The 21,664-nt window shown below is 39.7% G+C and overlaps 1 protein-coding gene across 5 annotated transcripts in view; it reads left to right on the top strand.

The window, feature by feature from the left end:
• Window positions 1-16,241, top strand: part of pik3cd (phosphatidylinositol-4,5-bisphosphate 3-kinase, catalytic subunit delta) — a 49,323-nt gene extending 33,082 nt beyond the window's left edge. For 4 of the 5 annotated variants that reach the window (XM_046343880.1, XM_046343882.1, XM_046343879.1 and 1 more), the window contains 6 exons: window positions 892-970; window positions 3,089-3,256; window positions 6,548-6,674; window positions 13,585-13,730; window positions 14,645-14,777; window positions 15,271-16,241. In XM_046343880.1, coding sequence (XP_046199836.1) covers window positions 892-970; window positions 3,089-3,256; window positions 6,548-6,674; window positions 13,585-13,730; window positions 14,645-14,777; window positions 15,271-15,408 — 791 coding nt within the window. In that variant the 3' untranslated portion in view covers window positions 15,409-16,241. The remainder of the gene's footprint in view (window positions 1-891; window positions 971-3,088; window positions 3,257-6,547; window positions 6,675-13,584; window positions 13,731-14,644; window positions 14,778-15,270) is intronic. The other variant, XM_046343881.1, reaches the window with a different exon arrangement.
• The last annotated feature ends 5,423 nt before the right edge of the window (window positions 16,242-21,664 follow it).

Genomic DNA, 21,664 nt, shown 5'->3' with positions numbered 1-21,664 from the left:
AAGAGACTCACCCTGGACCCTCCAGATTATCTCAAAGTTCCGGCAATGTAGTTAGCTAGGTTAATTAGCTGCCTATTTAATATAATAAATATATAATAATATATGCCATTTAGCAGACGCTTTTATCCAAAGCGACTTACAGTCATGTGTGCATACATTCTACGTATGGGTGGTCCCGGGAATCGAACCCACTACCCTGGCGTTACAAGCGCCATGCTCTACCAACTGAGCTACAGAAGGACCTTGCCAATGTCTGTAGCCTAGGCTATGCACAGCCCGCTGCTCCATAAATTATATCAGATATCTTCCTCAGCTAAGTTCAAAGTTTGCTTTTTATGTTGTGCTATCGTCGTCCAGTCAGCCTAGTAGCTAGGTCTACTGTGTGTATCCCCAAGCTACTATGTTCATTTCTTTATTTTCTGAACCACTCCAAAAAGAAGATGCCTTCAAGAAATTTAAGTTATTCTGTTCTTACACCGGTTAGAAAATATACCCTTTTTCTACTGTATTTACCGAATCTATGGCCATGCAGTTATTTGAAAAGATGCAACAAATACACACTTGTTCATAGATTAATCATTTGCGGTGTTATCCCCCACTCAATGGCCCATCGATTTGTGTGTATTGATTTATGTCGCATTTATATTGGTCCAATGCGGGAATATTAGATACTGTCACTTGTAAATTAAAGTTATGAACTATTTCTCTTCAGACCGACCTTTAATCATGCTAATTTTGCGCGAATGCCATCGGGAGCATTAATCATACTGGCCTAAATTGTATGTCTGGCCACCATGAGAAAATTCTATGGAGTCTGCATCTGGGATATTCATCCCATTTCTGGTTGGATATACATGTACCTTTAGCCTGACATAACTTCTATCCTTTCAGATCTCCGACAAGACATGTTGACCCTCCAAATGATCCAGCTGATGGAAATCCTTTGGAAGAAAGAGGGACTAGATCTAAGGTATGTGTTAGCAGCAGGGGTTGGAACCAAAATTATTTTCCAAACGTTTCGTTCTGAACAAAACCATTATTTGTTTTGATCCATTTCACTGTTCCTACCTTCAGAATAAAGTTCTAAACTGGTTCGAACCAAAAAACTGTTCTTTATCGTTCCTTTCTGTTCCTTTTTAAACCGCTAAAATCCTTTTATATATATATATATATATACACTGCTCAAAAAAATAAAGGGAACACTAAAATAACACATCCTAGATCTGAATGAATGAAATATTCTTATTAAATACTTTTTTCTTTACATAGTTGAATGTGCTGACAACTAAATCACACAAAAATTATCAATGGAAATCAAATTTATCAACCAATGGAGGTCTGGATTTGGAGTCACACTCAAAATTAAAGTGGAAAACCACACTACAGGCTGATCCAACTTTGATGTAATGTCCTTAAAACAAGTCAAAATGAGGCTCAGTAATGTGTGTGGCCTCCACGTACCTGTATGACCCCCCTACAACGCCTGGGCGTGCTCCTGATGAGGTGGGGGATGGTCTCCTGAGGGATCTCCTCCCAGACCTGGACTAAAGCATCCGCCAACTCCTGGACAGTCTGTTGTGCAATGTGGCGTTGGTGGATGGAGCGAGACATGATGTCCCAGATGTGCTCAATTGGATTCAGGTCTGGGGAACAGGCAGGCCAGTCCATAGCATCAATGCTGACACACTCCAGCCACATGAGGTCTAGCATTGTCTTGCATTAGGAGGAACTCAGGGCCAACCGCACCAGCATATGGTCTCACAAGGGGTCTGAGGATCTCATTTCGGTACCTAATGGCAGTCAGGCTACATCTGGCGAGCACATGGAGGGCTGTGCATTTAGACCGTCCCCTCGCCCATATCCGGGTGCGTACCAGGGACCCTCTGCAGGGACCCTCCGATTGAAACACTATTTAGCACATCATTGTGTTGTTTAAGTGTTCGCTTTATTTTTTTGAGCAGTGTAGTATTATTATTATTATTTTAACATTTAGCTCAACATTAAATTACTTTGTGGATAGAAAAGCTTGCTATGGAGAAGGAAAGCTATAGCTCAGTGAATTATTTACCTTTGTGATGGAAAGACAAGCGAGAGTGAGTGGAGGAGGCGGCTTGGCTTGAAGCACTGGGCATCTTGTGATAACATGCATTATCTAAATTAGGCCCACAGAATTATACCTACAGAGGAGTGGCTTTTATGCAGGAACTTTTAATGACTTCATGGTTTATCGTTGGAGCTAGCTAGCTTGTGTGTGCAGAGCGGCACCAGAATTAAAAACACATCTTACCTTTTTGTAGTTAATAAAGCCAAATGTGAAATGTGATAATTATAGTATCCCTAACTAGCATTGAAAAAGTTAATCCATTCTTCTCTAATAAAAAATATCTCCCTATTTTCTGAATCATGCTTGTAATGTAAGTAGACTACAGCTTTGCTTCGGAAGGTGACGGGCAGGTAGCCTACACACATTCACTGGCAAAGATTTTCAACTGGCAGACAGACACTGGAAAAAGTTTCTGATTGACAGAGGAGAGGGCTTTGCATTGGTGCTTTATTGCGTTTGTTGTGGGACTGGAAAAAAATCCTGTAATGTAAAATAATGTTATTAACCGGTTCCCATGCTTTTAAAATAACGGTTCTGTTCCAGAACAGTATAGACCACTTTCGTTCATGGTTCTGATTTTTGTTCCTTGAAAAACTGGATTATTTTTCTGATTTTGGTTCTTTCATGAACTGGTATCAACCCCTGCTTAGCAGTGGACCTAGTTGTGGGTTCAGAGGTGGGTTCAGTGAACCACACTTACAGGATGAGTAACCTTGCTTGAGACCCATTGAATACCTGCATTAGCCCCGTAAGCTAATACCTAGGGTTTTGCTTGTGGCGCGCAGGAATCCTGGATTTGAATTCAGTAGGTGACATTGCAGTCAAACGGTCCTACAGACATACTGGGAACAGGTTCAGGGAAAATTGATATGATGGTTTTGTACAATGTACTTAGGGCATACAGTTATACGTTATTAATTGGTATGAGCATATAATAGGCCTTATAATGTTTTATGAATTAACTTTTTCTACTGTCTCTGTAAGGATGATCCCCTACGGCTGCCTCTCCACCGGGAACAAGACAGGCCTCATTGAGGTGGTGAAAAACTCAGACACCATCGCCAACATCCAGCGCAACAACAGCAACAGTGCTGCGACTGCTGCCTTCAACAAAGACGCCCTGCTCAACTGGCTTAAATCCAAGAACCCAGAGTAAGTGTGACAGAGACACTGGTCTAGCAGTCATGTCTACGGTGACGGCATGGGTTTGTATGGAGCCTACTGCCCTTTGACACAACCTCTCTCTATCTTTTCCCACTGTCATCCACTGTCTCTATCTGTTCAATATACACTGAGTATACAAAACATTAAGAACACCTGCTCTCTCATTACAGACTGACCAGGTGAATCCAGGTGAAAGCTATGATCCCTTATTGATGTCACTTGTTACATCCACTTTAATCAGTGTAAATTAAGGGTAGGAGACAGGTTAAAGAAGGACTTTTAAGCCTTACTACAATTGAGACATGAATTGTGTACCATTCAGAGGGTGAATGGGCAAGACAAAATATTTAAGTGCCTTTGAACGGGGTATGGTAGTAGGTGGTTTGTGTCAAGAACTGCAAAGTTGCTGGGTTTTTCACGCTCAACAGTTTCCCGTGTGTATCAAGAATTTGCCACCACCCAAAAGGGTATCCAGCCAACTTGACACAACTGTGGGAAGCTTGGAGGCAACATGGGCCAGCATCCCTGTCGAACGCTTTTAACACCTTTTAGTATCCATGCCCCGATGAATTGAGGCTGTTCTGAGGACAAAATATATACACTGAGTATACAAAACATTTGGAACACCTGCAATTTCCATTATATAGACTGACCAGGTGAAAATGAAGCTTTTAGGGGGGGGGGGTCTTATTAGGAAGGTCTTCCTAATGTTTGGTATACTTAGTGTAATCTGAAAATATCTTCAAGTACACTACCAGTCAAAAGTTTTAGAACAACTACTTATTCAAGGGTTTTTCTTTATTTTTAATATTTTCTACATTGTAGAATAATAGTGAAGATATCAAAACTATGAAATAACACATATGGAATCATGTACTAACCAAAAAAGTGTTAATCTATTTTATATTTGAAATTATTCAAATAGCCACCCTTTGCCTTGATGACAGCTTTGCACACTCTTGGCATTATCTCAACCAGCTTCATGAGGCAGTCACCTGGAATGCATTTCAAATAACAGGTGTGCCTTGTTAAAAGTTCATTTGTGGAATGTCTTTCCTTCTTAATATGTTTGAGCCAATCAGTTGTGTTGTGACATGGTAGGGGGGGTATGCAGAAGATAGCCCTATTTGGTAAAAGACCAAGTCCATATTATGGCAAGAACAGCTCAAATAAGCAAAGAGAAACGACAGTCCATCATTTTTTAAGACATGAAGGTCAGTCGATATGGAACATTTCAAGAACTTTGAAAGTTTCTTCATGTGCAGTTGCAAAAACTGTGATGAAACTGGCTCTCGTGAGGACCGCCACAGGAATGGAAGACCCAGAGTTACCTATGTTGCAGAGGATAAGTTCATTAGATTTAACAGCCTCAGAAATTGCATCCCAAATATATGCTTCACAGAATTCAAGTAACAGACACATAACAACATAAACTGTTCAGAGAAGACTGCATGAATCAGGCCTTCATGGTCCAATTGCTGCAAAGAAACCACTACTGAAGGACACCAATAAGAACAATAGACTTGCTTGGACCAAGAAACACGAGCAGTGGAAATTTTTCCTTTGGTCGGGAGTCCAAATTGGAGATTTTTTGTTCCAACTGCCGTGTCTTTGTGAGACGCGGTGTGGGTGAACGGATGATCTTCGCATGTGTATTTCCCACCATAAAGCATGGAGGAGGTGTTATGGTGTGGGGGTGCTTTGCTGGTAACACTGTCTGTGATTTATTTACAACTCAAGGCACACTTAACAAGCATGGTTGTTTAGTTTGGGTGGTTTGGGTTTAGTGGGACTATCATTGACCCAACACACCTCCAGGCTGTGTAAGGGCTATTTAACCAAGAAGGACCGTGATGGAGTGCTGCATCAGATGACCTGGCCTCCACAAACCCCCTGACCTCAACCAAATTGAGATGGTTTGAGATGACTTGGACCGCAGAGTGAAGGAAAAGCAGCCAACAAGTGCTCAGCCTATGTGGGAATTCCTCCAAGACTGTTGGAAAAGCATTCCAGGTGAAGCTGGTTAAGAGAATGTGAAGAGTGTGCAAAGCTGTCATCAAGGCAATGTGTGGCTATTTGAAGAATCTCAAATATAAAATATATTTAGATTTGTTTAACACTTTTTTTGGTTCCATATGTGTTATTTCATAGTTTCATTATTCTACAATGTAGAAAATAGTAAACATTTAAGAAAAACCCTTGAATGATTAGGTGTTATAAAACGTTTGACCGGTAGTGTATATCTTCGAAGAAACAAATTACAGATAGGGTAGCTCTCAAACATGCTAAACTGAACCTATGATTTGACCTTAGAGGTGAATTGCACCAGATCTGAGCTTATTAACTGTTTAAACCTCTAAATCCAAGACAATCATACTGGCTAGTTGTGACAGCGTTTTTGCAGTTGCCTTTGATGCTGACTGGCGGGACCTCAATCCTAATCTCTCATAGACAGGCGCACGTAACATAGGATGGTATCGTAGCGTCTGTCAACAGGCTGTGGGAGGCAACGACTAACAAGGAACTTTTTCCCCAGTGCGCAGATGTTTGTCACTTATCATTTAGACCAATCACGATTTCACAGGTGATTAGTGTCTTTTCTCATACATTTCCCCCAAGAAGCTAACCGAGCATCTGATGCAATTACGCAAAAAAATTACATTTCTGGCTTTGCAAGATTAATTTGGAGGCAAAAGAAACGCACACCTGTTTAGGCGAGGTGCTGGCTAGCGGAGTAGAACACTTGGAAAAGAAAAGGAGAGACGCACACTCTAGGAGCTCAGATGCAATAATTTAATAACCAATGTTTTGACAGACAAGCTAAACCTTTAAATAATGTATAAACTATTGGCGTTATATAAGTAATGTTGGGTGGGTACAGTACAAGGGCTGTCAAAACAGCTCCACATCATACATAAGCTGCAAAGTGTCAAAGCCTCTTGGTTAGAATGGAATGGGGAATAGCTGTAATAGTTTAACATTGTGAACCCAATAGATGTCTAGACAGGACCGTGTAACATGGCTGTCAATCATCTGTCACCCTCCGAATCTTCTCTGCAAATATTTAATAGAGCTGTGACAAAAACCTGCCTCATGCCTCAACTATATTGAGAGAAAGAGGGTCAAGTGTGTGCGTGCGTACCCCACTGTTTCCACTTGACTTGGGAATGTGAGAGAAAGGTAAAGAGATATAACATTCAATGGAGGAAGGGATAAAAGAAAGTGCGGAGAAAGCAAACTGATCCCATGTGGTCTCCTCTCTCTCATCTATTTTGTCAGCAGGGATAAACTTGACCAGGCCATTGAGGAGTTCACACTATCATGTGCTGGTTACTGTGTAGCCACTTACGTGTTGGGTATCGGAGATCGCCACAACGACAATATCATGATCAAGGAATCTGGGCAGGTGAGATGCACAGGATTTCCTTTTTTTCTTTGTGTAGAAACTTGATCATTTGTATAAGTCTGATTAGAGTGGGTATTCCTGGTAGGAATAGAACTCATTGTTTATACCTAAGAAACAAAAATGTTTAGCTTTTTTATCTTACACAATTAATCATTCATAAAGTAAACTGATGAACACTTATTCTTAGACAGACAATGGAAATGCCAGTAAGTCAAAATAATCACACTTGACCTCTCAAAAACTATGATACTGACTCTACTACATGTGATTGGTGGATGGATCGATAGATGACAAAAATATGTGGACACGTGCTCGTCAAACATCTCATTCCAATATCATGGGCATTAATATGGAGTTGGTCCGCCCTTTGCTGCTATAACAGCCTCTACCTCTTCTTGAAAGGCTTTCCACTACATGTTGGAACATTGCTGAGAGGACTTGCTTCCATTCAGCCACAAGCATTAGTGAGGTTGGGCACTAATGTTGGCCGATTAGGCCTGGCTCGCAGTCGGACTTCTAATTCGTCCCAAAGGTGTTCGATGGGGTTGCGGTCCGGGGCTCTGTGCAGGCCAGTCAAGTTGTTAAACACTGATCTCGAAAAAACATTTCTGTATGGACCTCGCTTTGTGTACAGGGGCATTGCCATGCTGAAACAAGAAAGGTCCATCCCCAAACTGTTGCCACAAAGTTGGAAGCACAGAGTCGTCTATAAAATGCTGTAGCATTAAGATTTTCCTTCACATGAACTAAGGGGCCTAGCCCGAACCATGAAAAATAACCCCAGACCATTATTCCACCAAACTTTACAGTTGGCACTATGCATTGGAACAGGGAGCCTTCTCCTGGCATCCTCTAAACCCAGATTCGTCCGTCGGACTGCCAGATGGTGACGCGCGATTCATCACTCCAGAGAACCTGTTTCAACTGCTCCAAAGTCCAATGGCGGCAGGCTTTACACCACTCCAGCCGATGCTTGGCATTGCGGGTGGTGATCTTAGGGTTGTGTGCGGCTGCTTGGCCATGGAGACCCATTTCATGAAGCTCCCGACGAACAGTTATTGTGCGGACATTGCTTCCAGAGAAAGTTTGGAACTCTGTAGTGAGTGTTGCAAACAAAGACAGACGATTTTTACGTGCTAAGTGCTTCAGCACTCCGCGGTCCCTTTCTGTGAACTTGTGTAGCCTACCACTTTGCGGCTGAGCCGTTGTTGTTCCTATATGTTTATACTTCACAATAACAGCATTTACAGTTGACCAGGGCAGCATCGCAAGGGAAGACATTTGAAGAACAAACTCGTTGGAAAGGTGGCATCCTATGACGGTGCCACGTTGAAAGTCACTGAGCTCTTCAGTAAGGCCATTCTACTGCCAATGTTTGTCTATGGAGATTGCATGGCTGTGTGCTTTTTATACACCTATCTGCAATGGGTGTGGCTGAAATAGCCAGATCCACTCATTTGAAGGGGTGTCCACATACTTTTGGATGGATAGATACATATGCGTAGTAGTTAGTTCTACCACAAAGTGACACGTCTTACTACACACAGCAATGCTAATTGTCTTGAAAACACAACCCTAGGCAACAGCAGTGACAATGGTCTGGGATCAATGACAGACTTTCTTAGTAACTTCAAAAAGGGAATCAATCACGAGGCAGACATGCCAGAATGTCGTCATTTAAAACCAGTGGTGGAAAAAGTACTAAAATGTCATACTTGAGTAAAAGTAAAGATACCTTAACAGAAAATGACTCAAGTGACTATTACCCAGTAAAATACTACTTGAGTAAAAGTCCCAAAGTTTCTGGTTTTAAATGTACTCAAGTACAGTGGTAGTAAAGGTACTCAATTGTCATACTTGCGTAAAGTACAAAGTAAAAGTAAATGCTATACATCAAATTCCTTATATTAAGCAAACCAGACGGCACGATTATCTTATTTTGTTAAATGGACAGACAGGCACACTCCAACACAAAGTGTTATATTGATAGATGCCCTAATACTGTCCTGGTTGAGCAATATAAATGTAAAAAAGTACTTTTAGGTGTCAGGGAAAATGTATGGAGTAAAAGGTACATTATTCTCTTAATGGAAGACCCATTTGCGATCAAGCATTAACTTCCTGACTGATGTCTTGAGATGTTGCTTCAATATATCCACATAATTTTCCTACCTCATGATGCCATCTATTTTGTGAAGTGCACCAGTCCCTCCTGCAGCAAAGCACCCCACAACATGATGCTGCGACCTCCATGCTTGTGTTCTTCGGCTTACAAGCCTCCCCCTTTTTCCTCCAAACATAACGATGGTCATTATGGCCAAGCAGTTATATTTTTGTTTCATCAGACCAGAGGACATTTCTCCCAAAAGTATGATCTTTGTCCCCATGTGCAGTTGCAAATCGTAGTCTGGCTTTTTTATGGCGGTTTTGGAGCAGTGACTTCTTCCTTGCTGAGCGGCCTTTCAGGTTATGTCGATATAGGACTTGTTTTACTGTGGATACTGTGGATTTTACTGTTTCCTCCAGCATCTTCACAAGGTCCATTGCTATTGTTCTGGGATTGAGTTGAACTTTTCGCACCAAAGTATGTTCATCTGTAGGAGACAGAATGCGTCTTCTTCCTGAGTGGTATGACGGCTGCGTGGGTTCATGGTGTTCATACTTGCGTACTATTGTTTGTACAGATGAACGTGGTACCTTCAGGCATTTGGAAATTGCTCCCAAGGATGAACCAGACTTGTGGAGGTCTACAATTTTTTTTTCTAAGGTCTTGGCTGATTTCTTTTGATTTTCCCATGATGTCAAGCAAAGAGGCACTGAATGTGGGCCTTGAAATACATCCACAGGTACACCGCCAATTGACTCAAATTATGTCAATTAGCCTATCAGAAGCTTCTAAAGCCATGACATAATTTTCTGGAATTTTCCAAGTTGTTTAAAGGCACTGTCAACTTAATGTATGTACACTTCTGACCCACTGGAATTGTGATACAGTGAATTATAAGTGAAATAATCTGTCTGTAAACAATTGTTGGAAAAATGACTTGTGTCATGCACAAAGTAGATGTCCTAACCGACTTGCCAAAACTATAGTTTGTTAACAAGAAATGTGTGGAGTGGTTGCAAAAAAAAGTTAATGACTCCAACCTAAGTGTATGTAAACTTCCGACTTCAACTGTAAGTACTTCACACCACTGTTAAAAACAAAGTTTGAAAGCAAAACCTTTGCAGTGGTTTTAGTGAAGACAGACAACAATTTATATAATTCATAATAATCTGTAAAGCATTTAAAAAATCTAATGAAATGTTATTTGTCACGTGCACCAAAGACAACAGGATTTTGTTAAATGCTTACTTACAAGCACTTAACCAACAACGCAGTTCAAGAAATATAGTTAAGAAAATATTTACTAAATAAGCTAAAGTAAAAAATTCAATAAAAAGTAACACAATAAAATAATTTTAGCGAGGCTATATATATATATATATATATATATACTGGTACCGAGTCAATGTACAGGGGTTAGTCAGACAGGTTAGTCGTGTTAATTTTTACATGTAGTTAGGGAAAGTGACAATGCATAGATAATAAATAGCAAGTAGCATCAGTGTAAAATCAAAGGGTGGTAGGGGGTGTCAATGTAAATAGTCCAGGTGGCCATTTTGTTAATTGTTAAGCCGCCTTATAGTTTGGGGGTAGAAGCTGTTAAGGAGCCTAGACTTGGCGCTGTGGTACCGCTTGCTGTGCGGTAACAGAGAGAACAGTCTATGTCTTGGTTGACTGGAGTCTTTGACAATCCTCTGACACCGCCTAGTGTAGAGGTCCTAGATGGCAGGAAGCTTGGCCCCAGTGATGTACTGGGCCGTACGCACTACCCTCTGTAGCACCTTACGTTTGGATGCTGAGCAGTTGCCATACCAGGCGGTGATGCAACCGATCAGGATGCTCTCAATGGTGCAGCTGTAGACCTTTTTGAGGATCTGGAGACCTACGCCTAGGGCTGTTGCGGTGACCACATTACCGTCACACCAGCGGTCACGAGTCACGAAGGCAGTCAAATTCCACATGACCGTTTAGTCACAGTAATTAGGCTTCTCCAAGCTCTGATGGTGCTGCTGGTCATTAGTAGTCTAACAAACTTGCTTAACTGCCTGTTACTCAGCATTCTATTGTCCCTCTAATCACTCTGACATCAATGCAAATGTATATGAAAATCTAATCAGACACGTCATGAGAGCCCATTACGCAACATTTCTATAGGCAATGCAATTGCGGGAGAAAACAGAGTGATGGCCGCTAATAAAAAGACTAGAATCCCATCAGCTTTCTATAGGCTAGGCCTACTATATTTATTTCTCAACTTTCCTAATATTAAGCACATTGCTTATATTTACAACAGGAGTATAGCCTACCGGGCTGGCATGAAAATAAACTACGGGGAAAATTGTCCTCCATTCACTATTTAGGTGCATAGATTACGGATTTTTCCCCCACTGCCCCTGTTTCGATACAGGTGCATGATAATGGTCCATTCTAAATCAAAACAAATTTCACACATATATTATTTAGTATATGTAAAGACAGGATGAAATCAAGAATAGTCTGATGGGTGACAATATTAGCCTATCAATTGTGAATGATATATTATCACTTGTGAATGATGCCCTGCATAAGAAACTATGTCTTTTTAAAAACCTTTTTGGAATCATTGTCGCACACCTCACGTGGCCTAGCCCATAGGCCAATGTGTTTTAATGAGATTTGTATCACAACTAAAGTGGCCAATACTTCTTAAAATTAAGCACATTCATTTGTTTTACATGCCTAACTGGCATAGATAAGCAGCGCTGAGTTTCCAGTTTGGGGAAGATCATTTTCACCATAAAAATGCACCTTTATAATATTAGCATTACATGAATAATTGCATTTGCAGTGACTTTTGATAATGGTGTTTTCCGCTAATGGAACATTCACACTTATAGCTGACTACCATGTGCGCATTGCTGCGCTTATAATTTGAAGAAATAGCCAAATAGTTTGTCAACATTTTAAGTTCAACTTTCTGATCTGTTGCGTCATCCACATTGCATAAAAAAACGTTTTTTTTATGCTAGTGGTTGTATTAATTTGGGATCTATCGCATCCCACAACTGTCCCAGAATGTTTGGAATATTTATTTATTGCACAGAATAGAATAGTTAGACTTTTGTGCTATGGGGATAGTAGATTGACATAGGCTAGTGCTTTTGCTGTTCGTTAGGCAGCCATCTTGTTGGCTGATGAAAAGTAAATGTGGACAGTTCTTCCAATATCTTCTCTATGCACCTCGGAATTGAATTAGCACGTGCGGAGTTGGGCAATGTGTCTCTTCACTTGTAGCCTGCTAGAAAGTTCTGATCACATGATGGAGTGCGCAGCCCTCAGGGAGAAGGGCACAATGGTCACTGGCCGCAAAAGGTATAGATTTTTTTTTTAAGGTGCATTACGGCCACACAAAGGGGATGCTGCCATGAAATTCTAGGCATTATCAAGTCCTGGTCAAATTGTGAATGATTGACTGATGTAGTGTCTACAGGCTGCACAAAAAACAGAGCAGAGTTCATGCCATTCAAGCGACTTTTTTCAATTCGTCATTAGTCGCACCATGCAGCCATACAATGTATTAAAAATCAAAACATACAGTACCAATCAAAAGTTTGGCCTACTCATTCCAGGGTTTTTCTTTATTTTTACTATTTTCTATGTTGTAGAATAATAGTGAAGGTGTCAAAACTATGAAATAACACATATGGAATCATATAATATTTTTTATTTTTTTATTTTTTAACCAAAAAAGTGTTGAACAAATCTAAATATATTTTATACTCTTCAAAGTAGCCACCCTTTGCCTTGATGACAGCTTTGCACACTCTCAACCAGCTTTACCCTGAATGCCTTTTCAACAGTCTTGAAGGAGTTCCCACATATGCTGAGCACTTGTTGGCTGCTTTTCCTTCACTCTGCGGTCCAACTCATTCCAAACCATCTCACTGGTACTTTCTGCTTTAGTTTTTGCTTGTAAGCAGGAATCAGGATAGAATTATTGTCAGATTTGCCAAATGGATGGCAAGAGAGAGCTTTGTATGCTTCTCTGTGTGTGGAGTAAAGGTGGTCTAGAGTTTTTTTCCCTCTGGTTGCACATGTTGGTAGAAATTAGGTAAAACGGATTTAAGTTTAAAATCCCCGACCACTAGGAGTGCCGCTTCTGGATGAGCATTTTCTTATTTTCTTATGGCCTTATACAGCTCGTTGAGTGCGGTCTAGTGCCAGCATCCGTTTGTGGTGGTAAATAGACGTTTACAAAATATGGTAGATAGTGTGGTCTATAGTTTATCATGAGGTACTCTACCTCAGGCGAGCAATACCTCGAGACCTACTTAATATTAGAAATCGCGCACCAAATGTTATTGACAAATAGACACACACCAGAAGTAGGTGTTCTGTCAATGCACAGACAACCCAGCCAACTGAATATTATCTGCGTCGTCGTTCAGCCACGACTCGGTGAAACAAGATATTACATTTTTTAATGTCCCGTTGGTAGGATAGTCTCAAGCGGAGATCATCCAGTTTATTTTCCATTTAATGGCTTGTTCATGAGTTATTCAATACTTGTGTTACCAACATATTTAATCTGATCCATTTTTAAGACCTCACTTGCCTGCAGCTACAATGGAAATCTCGAATAATGATGTTTCATAATAATGTTTGGATGGTGTGGTACATTTACATTACATTTAAGTCATTTAGCAGACGCTCTTATCCAGAGCGACTTACAAATTGGTGCATTCACCTTATGACATCCAGTGGGACAGTCACTTAACATCTGTTAATCTCCTGCTTGTCTTCCCTCTTTTTTTCCTCTTTTAGCTGTTCCACATTGACTTTGGGCACTTTCTGGGAAACTTCAAGAGCAAATTTGGGATCAACAGGGAACGTGTGCCTTTTATTCTGACGTACGACTTTGTCCACGTCATCCAACAAGGGAGGACCAACAACAGTGAGAAGTTTGAAAGGTAAAACATGAAATCTATCAATCTGTAACGGCTCTCTTCTATCTCCTCCTCTGACGAAGAGGTAGAACAAGGATCGGACCAAAATGTAGCGTGATGATGATTCATGATATTTTAATGAAGGAAAAACTATACATGCAGAAACTACAAAAATAACGAAATGAAATAACGAAAACCGAAACAGCCCTATCTGGTGCAAACACAAAGACAGGAACAATCACCCACGAAACACTCACAGAATATGGCTGCCTAAATATGGCTCCCAATCAGAGACAACGATAATCACCTGACTCTGATTGAGAACCACCTCAGGCAGCCATAGACTACGTAGACACCCCACAAAACCCCAAGACAAAAAACACACCACAATAACCCATGTCACACCCTGGCCTGACCAAATAAATAAAGAAAACACAAAATACTAAGACCAAGGCGTGACACAATCCCCTATCATGTGTTCAATTCCCGCTGGGGCCAACCATACGAAAAATGTATGCACACATGACAGTAAGGCTCTTTGGATAAAACAGTGTGCTAAATGGCATATTTTGTGTTATATAGTATTATATAGTATATATTGTTCATATCCAACACTGTATTGTCTCTGTTAATATAGAGTTGTACCAAGATAAAAAATAAAACAGAAAGATACATAATGATGTTTTACGAATCTGTCACCGTATTCATATAATTCCATTTGTTGTTTTGTTTTTACTCCAAATCAGAGACTATAGGGAGCACATCCGATCATCTTAATGTATTTGTCAATCTCATATTATTGGTGATTTGTTAGCACCCAACTGTGAATAATTTTACTTATACCTGTACGTACTTATATAACCATGCATACTTATTTTACGGTGATCCTGAAGCTCCATTATAATGGTGTGGTACATCTCGTATTGTGCCACCAACAGGTTCAGAGAGTGCTGTGAGCAGGCCTATAAGATCTTGTGTCGCAATGGGACTCTGTTTGTTAACCTGTTTGCCATGATGAAAGCAGCCGGACTGCCTGAGCTGAGCTCCTTCAAGGACATCCAGTACCTAAAGGTGAGAGGGGCGCCTCCTTTTATTGCCGGATATGTTGAACGGAGCATTATGTATACTGTAGTACATCACTCCTACACACACAATGATTTATGCTATTTTACACTTGTTAGTTCTTCTAGTTTTAGCCACAGTAGTCAGATAACGTCTATGCAAGGTCCTACACCTGAGATCAGTTTTCAAAATATGGTTATGATTTGGTGATGGTTACAAGGATACGTCTGCAGCTACTAATGATGGTGATGATGTTGATGACTAGTGCGATTGATGATAATGGTGATGATGATGTTGGTTGCAAGGACCTCAATGATGGTGATTATGATCATGTTGATGGTGGTGGTGGCAGGGACCTTGCTAACAATGATGATGATAATCTAATGATCATGATATTAATATTGATGATGATTACCAATATAGTAATGTGAGTTGTTTTAAATGGTAAAGGCACATCCGTCATCCTTCTGATATTTTTGTTCTTGTCTCACCCTTTTCTAAGGACTCATTGGCTTTGGGGAAATCGGAGGAAGAAGCGCTGAAGAATTTCAAAGTCAAATTTAACGAAGCTCTGAGAGAGAGCTGGAAGACCAAGGTGAACTGGATGATGCACTCTCTTGCCAAAGATAGCAGACTTTGAATAAAAGCCACTGCCCGGAGAAGCGTTCTGAACCTTAATACCCCTGATTTGTCGATCTGATCAGGGTTTTCAGCTTATGGAGCCAAAAGGAATGAAAATGCACTGAAGTCTTTGTCGTAAAATAAGAGCATTTGGCAATGTTTTACAGATGTTTACACCTGACTGCCAGTCATGGTTATGGTTTATGAACTGATGCAAAACTGCAAGTACTTGTTGACAGTCACATTTCTTTGGGAGTAATTGCCATTGTTACTATATCATACAGACAGTATAGGGTTGAAAATCATTTGCACGTGGGCACGCCCCGTGTCAACCAGACCTATCACCACACGAATAGCGCCCTGAAAGTGACAATCTCAAACCAAATTGGGAGCAAACAACATAATAATTATGCCTAATGAAACAATGTATGAACATTTTGTCAGGAGAGTAGTAAGAGAGAGGAGTTAAATTATATGTGAAATACTGTAATAGGAGATTGATTAAATGACTTGATAAGTTGTTTGCATTGATTATAGTTAAATGACCAGGCCAGAGAGAGGTACGTAGGACCTCAAGTCTTTCATGCGGTTTACATTCATTCTATGATTTTTTATTTTTTTAAACTTTTGAATTTGATTATTTTCATTGAAATATACTGTATCCTCTGTTGTACAGTGAGCTCCAAAAGTATTGATACGTTGTTTTGCTGTTTTGGCTCTGTACTCCAGCACTTTGGATTTGAAATTACACAATGACTGCGAGGTTAAAGCACATACTGTCAGCTTTAAATTGGGGGTATCTTCATCCATATCGGGTGAACCATTTAGAAATTACAGCACTTTTGTAAATAGTCCCCCTAAAAAAGTATTGGGACAAATTAACTTATTTTTTAAATATTTTTTTTTATTTCACCTTTATTTAACCAGGTAGGCTAGTTGAGAACAAGTTCTCATTTGCAACTGCGACCTGGCCAAGATAAAGCATAGCAGTGTGAACAGACAACACAGAGTTACACATGGAGTAAACAATTAACAAGTCAATAACACAGTAGAAAAAGAGGGGGAGTCTATATACAATGTGTGCCAAAGGCATGAGGAAGTAGGCGAATAATTACAATTTTGCAGATTATGTGTATTTAAGTAATAAAAAGTGAAGTAGTCGGTCCCATATTCGTAGCGCGCTCTGACTACAAATTGGTTGGATGCATTTGCTGTTTGTTTTTGTTGTGTTTCAGATTATTTTGTGGCCCTATTAGAAATAAATTGGGAATAATGTATTTGGGGGTATGATACTTGTGCATCTGTAAATTTCTCACTCATCATTATTCATGATTCATTCAGAATTATCCGTAATCATGGTAGCAATCCACATTTATGTAAAAGTGTTTAGAAACATATTCTATTCTTATTTACAATAAAAGTGAGTCCAAAATTACTCTACATTATTTACCATAAATTTCTATTGGGCACAAAATAATCTGAAACACAACCAAAACAAACAGCAAGGGCCTCCAACAAATGTGCAGAGTTACAAGCTTGATGTTGTCATTGTGTGCTATGAATATGGGACCAAATACTTAACTTTTTACTACTTAAATACACAAGTGAATTTGTCCCAATACTTTTTGTCCCTTACATTTGGGGGACTATGTACAGAAAGTACTGTAATTTCTAAACAGTTAACCCAATATGGATGAAAATACCCTCAAATTAAAGCTGACAGTCTGTACTTTAACCGCATAGTCATTGTATAATTTCAAATCTAAAATACTGGAAGAGAGTTTGCACTTTAACCTCATAGTCATTGTATAATTTCAAATCCAAAGTGCTGGATGACAGTCTGCACTTTAACCATATAGTCATTGTATAATTTCAAATCCAATGTGCTGGAGTACAGAGACAAAAACTAAACAATTTGTCACTGTCCCAATACTTTTGGTGCTCACTGTATTTAAAATCTTGAAAGTGTGTTAAAGGTTTTTGTACAAAGAATCAAGCTTTCTTTGTAAAGGTACTTTTTAGGTTTTGCCATGATAATGTTATGGAATACGGTCTTATTTGTCTATTGTGTATGGATGAGATTTTACCATCTGGGATGTTTTATACCTTGTGGAATGAGATACCCCAGTCTGTTGTTTGTAACAGAGATGGAGTCAAGAGTATATTTCCTTCAACAACATTGCATTCCAGCCCTGCTCCTACATAAGTAAAGGAAGACGTTTTGCCAGCCAGGATTTTGAGTCACTGCTACTTGGCCATTTAACTCAGGAGTTGATATTCATATGGTCTTGTCAGAGACTATTACACGAGACCCAGACCCATACACTGGTGCCAGGACTCAAGCCCAAAACTTGGACAGTGATCCCCAGACCAAGTGATCTTGTGCGGTTCTTCAGACCAAGACCACAAGTTTGAGTCTATAATACATTTGTAATAATCCATAGCTCTTTATATCAAGTGTCGCTCTTCAATGTCTCTATGTGGTGTCATTATACATAAGCTACCTGCTACATGCTGTGAAATGATGTAGGGTCGATTCTCATGATAGGTCAGTTGAATTGATCTACAATACCTTGGAGAAAATGCAGGGACAGTTCTGTATGTTTTAGCTTTCAGATATGCACTGTATGTTGTCCCCAGTGGCAGTCCTGACCTATGTGCCTATCTATGCCTTTTACTTTTATGCTTGAGAAAATTATTCTAGAAAATAATACTGTACATACCTAGCGGGCTTTATCTCTCATCTCAAAATGCCGTGTCAATGCTGTGTAGAGTGACTGATGTTCTGTGAAAACAAACCATGATATTACTGTATTAATGTACATTTGTCGTTGAATTATGCATTCTGTATCTATTCTCTCCTGATCAGAGTATACTAATAAGTATCCACTAATTAGTATCCACTAATGATTGTTTTAACCATAGGATGTGTGTGTGTGGGGGGAGGAAGCGTTGCTATTGAACACTGGTACCTAATATTTAATTGATTTATCTTGTATGTTCATTATTGTCTGCTGTTGCAGATTGCAAACAAGGGTCAATTGTAAAACATAGAGCATTGCTGTGTGGAACACTGAAAAGCATGAATTGAAGAAGAGCTTTTATATGCATTCCATTGCTTAACCTGCTCAGTAATATCTGCACTGAATGTTAATATAGCCAGGTAAATTGATATTTTAATAAATTACTATGTTTTAGTATTCTTTTCATTAGTCCACAAACCCATCTCTTGTATTTGCATGTCAGCAGTCAACTTTTTCACTTTCAGTACAGAGTAAAAACTGAGATTATGCGTTTATCTTGAAAACTTGACTGCTGACATGTGGGGGGGGGGGGGGGGGGGGGGGGGGGGGGGGGTAGTAAAAAACAAGATTTTAAATATATTTTCACACTGAGGTTGGAATAATACTGGGAGAATTATGAAAATGCCCTTCTAGTTTGAAAAGACCACCTGAAATGTCAGCCTGTTATGGTGGGATGGCTTTTTGGCCTGCCTGGTGACATCACCAGGTTAATTAGTCCAAATGTCTCTGCCAATAACATCTAGTTTTCTGTTTTTACCGCCCCATTCCCAGACAGTCCTAACAAAATTCTTGCTTGAGCAATTGCACTTTGCTAAGAAGCTATTTTTGTTTATTTTTTACTACTTTAATTGAAAACAATCACAGTAAGGTATTTAATTGTTACCCAGAAAGGATTTGATATTGAGATTAAAAAAAACATCTGCATTGGACCTTTAACTGTGGAATAATGAAGAAATAACCAATAGTTTTTGAGTAAGGTGATAATTTAAGTCAGGGCTCTCCAGCCCTGTGCCTGGAGAGCTACTGTCCTGTAGTTTTTTTCTCCAACCCTAATCTACCGCAACGGGTTGGATTGAATACCTACAGGAGTGTCGCTCTCCAGGAACAGGGTTGGAGAGAACTGCTTTAAGGGTGTTCCAGAATACCCATATTTCCAGAATAGTCATATATTTTTAAAGGCCAGTGTGGAGCAAGATGTCTTTGTTAGGCATATGTGCCTTTTTGGTTTTCGCTATTGATAATCTTTATGTGCTGTGAAATACATGACCGTGTCTTTATTATTTTTACGGCCATCATTATCATCAATATTATTGTCATCATTATCATTTCAAGCTTTATAAATTGATGGTGGACAGCCTCTGTGCTTTTCATTGCAGCATCTTTTTATGATCAAATATATTTGTATTTATGACCAGGGCTCTGAACATGTGCATAGACTTATTCTGAAAGAAATAGGAATTTGAGAACAATAGTTAATTTCCCATGATCCTTGTGCTTGCAAGTATACTGGATTGGCTGGAAATGTATCCCTGCTTTTGAACTACCTGAATCAATTATCTGAATGAGTAATACTATTAATCAATGTTTTACCATCATGAAGTTCAAGTGATAGACTCAAACATACCGTGTTATACCTATTCAAGTTAATGCGCTTTATGGCTCTTTCAACTCAACACAAATACACTGTAGACTTGAAGGAGGGAGGGCCTTTGTTTTTAATTTGGCATTTGCTAATTTGTTTAAACCGTGTGGAATCAAGTTTGTGAAATAAAAAGGGGACACTATACCCTGTGTAGACCAATTACTACTATTGACCTCTATAATAATCCTCATCCGTTCTTTAGAAATAAGCAGTCCTTAACCCACCACGGGACCACGTCCCTAACAAGTTAAAAATATCCACATCCCTATAGACGGGTTGGTTGTTTAACAAACAAAACCGTTGCGTGTACAACCATTGGGCAAAACCGACAGGGTTGGCTTTGATTGTTGACATGAAAACTATATTTTGTCTCCAAGGTTTATTAAAACCAGAAATACATTTGCACTTGTCACTCCCATATATCGTTACCGTTGTTGGTTACCTAGTTTGCGAAATTTTAGCCATATTAGCATAGACGTGACATCAATCAAAACGCATCAAAACAAGACATGGTATCTAATCAAGAACAAGATATAAAATAAAGCTGCAAGCAGAAATTCTGGAATTCAGCTGTGGGCCTACTGTGGCACCATTAGGACAAATTGGATATCACCCTAGGATGAGCTACTTCTGTGCTGCTAACCACACTTGGCCAATATCAGAACTCAAAATCAAACTGATCATGCAATATGCTTTTGATGTATTTCTGACTATTTTGTATGATATTGACTACTTTAAACATCTCCAGAACCACTGGACTGATCGACAAATTTTGTGCATCACATTGTGGATGCACATCTTAAAACACAATATGTTCCAGGACTAGCTGAAACAATATGGCCACTATAAGCCAATGAGCTTTCATAAAGGTTTTTTTCCTGTCCAACTGCGCCACCATGCAGCCAAACTGAACTATAGTTTACAGGTTAGCGAGACACATCCCTGAGCATGTGTGCCAAAGTTCATCCTCCAAAGTTCGTCAAATTGACCAAGAGATATAAACATGTGCCGGTTATACCGCTACCATGTGGTCCATCTGAATGTGCCTGCTTATGTTGAGTCTTCAGTGTTTGGATCTGTTGTACCAAGTTTAGTTAAAATACGAAAATCCATATCTGATTTATATGCATTTATGTTTCAGACCACGCCCACGCGAATGTTTATTGATCAATAGCAGTCATGTCGTTTGAGATGTTAGCCTGGAAAATATTGCGTTGCGAGGCCTTGGTCTAAAGATACTATATATCGCGTTTTGTGCAGATCCGTCATTCGGTGCTAGAGGAATAGCATTTTGAATGTTTTCACACAATTCTAAATGGCGAAAAATCCTTCATGGCAGACATTATTGGTCCTATAGAAAATGTGTTCCTTGTGAGCAGAGGGACCTATGTACCGAATTTCATGACTCTAGGAGGGGCGTTCCAAGTTTGCATTTTCAATTGTTTGTTATAGCGCCAGCATGTGGCCAATTGGCATCGCATGAGAGGGTGTGGCCCATGGTCCTTTACCATCATGCAAAATTCACGGGAATTTGTTTTTTTTAAACCAAATTGACGGAACCAGTATAATAATAAATGCAATAAATACAATCGAGTTTCATCAGCTTAGCTGCTGAACCCCCGACCAGCTGACATGAGCCACCTATATTTCCCTACATGACAGCTTGTCGCTATCTATCTTGCCATCCAGAATCACAACACACGGCCTTCTTCCCCATTGAAGCTTGCGCATAGTTTTCGTGACGTCAGCTAACCTGTCTATAAATTACTTAAATGTAAATAACAAAATAATGCATAAAAAGAGTCAGTCACAAAATTACATTTTGGGCG

Source organism: Oncorhynchus gorbuscha, linkage group LG03 (assembly GCF_021184085.1).
Source record: "Oncorhynchus gorbuscha isolate QuinsamMale2020 ecotype Even-year linkage group LG03, OgorEven_v1.0, whole genome shotgun sequence".
NCBI lineage: Eukaryota > Metazoa > Chordata > Actinopteri > Salmoniformes > Salmonidae > Oncorhynchus > Oncorhynchus gorbuscha.
Note: the sequence above shows the minus strand (reverse complement) of the source record. Positions and strands in the feature narration are given on the sequence as shown.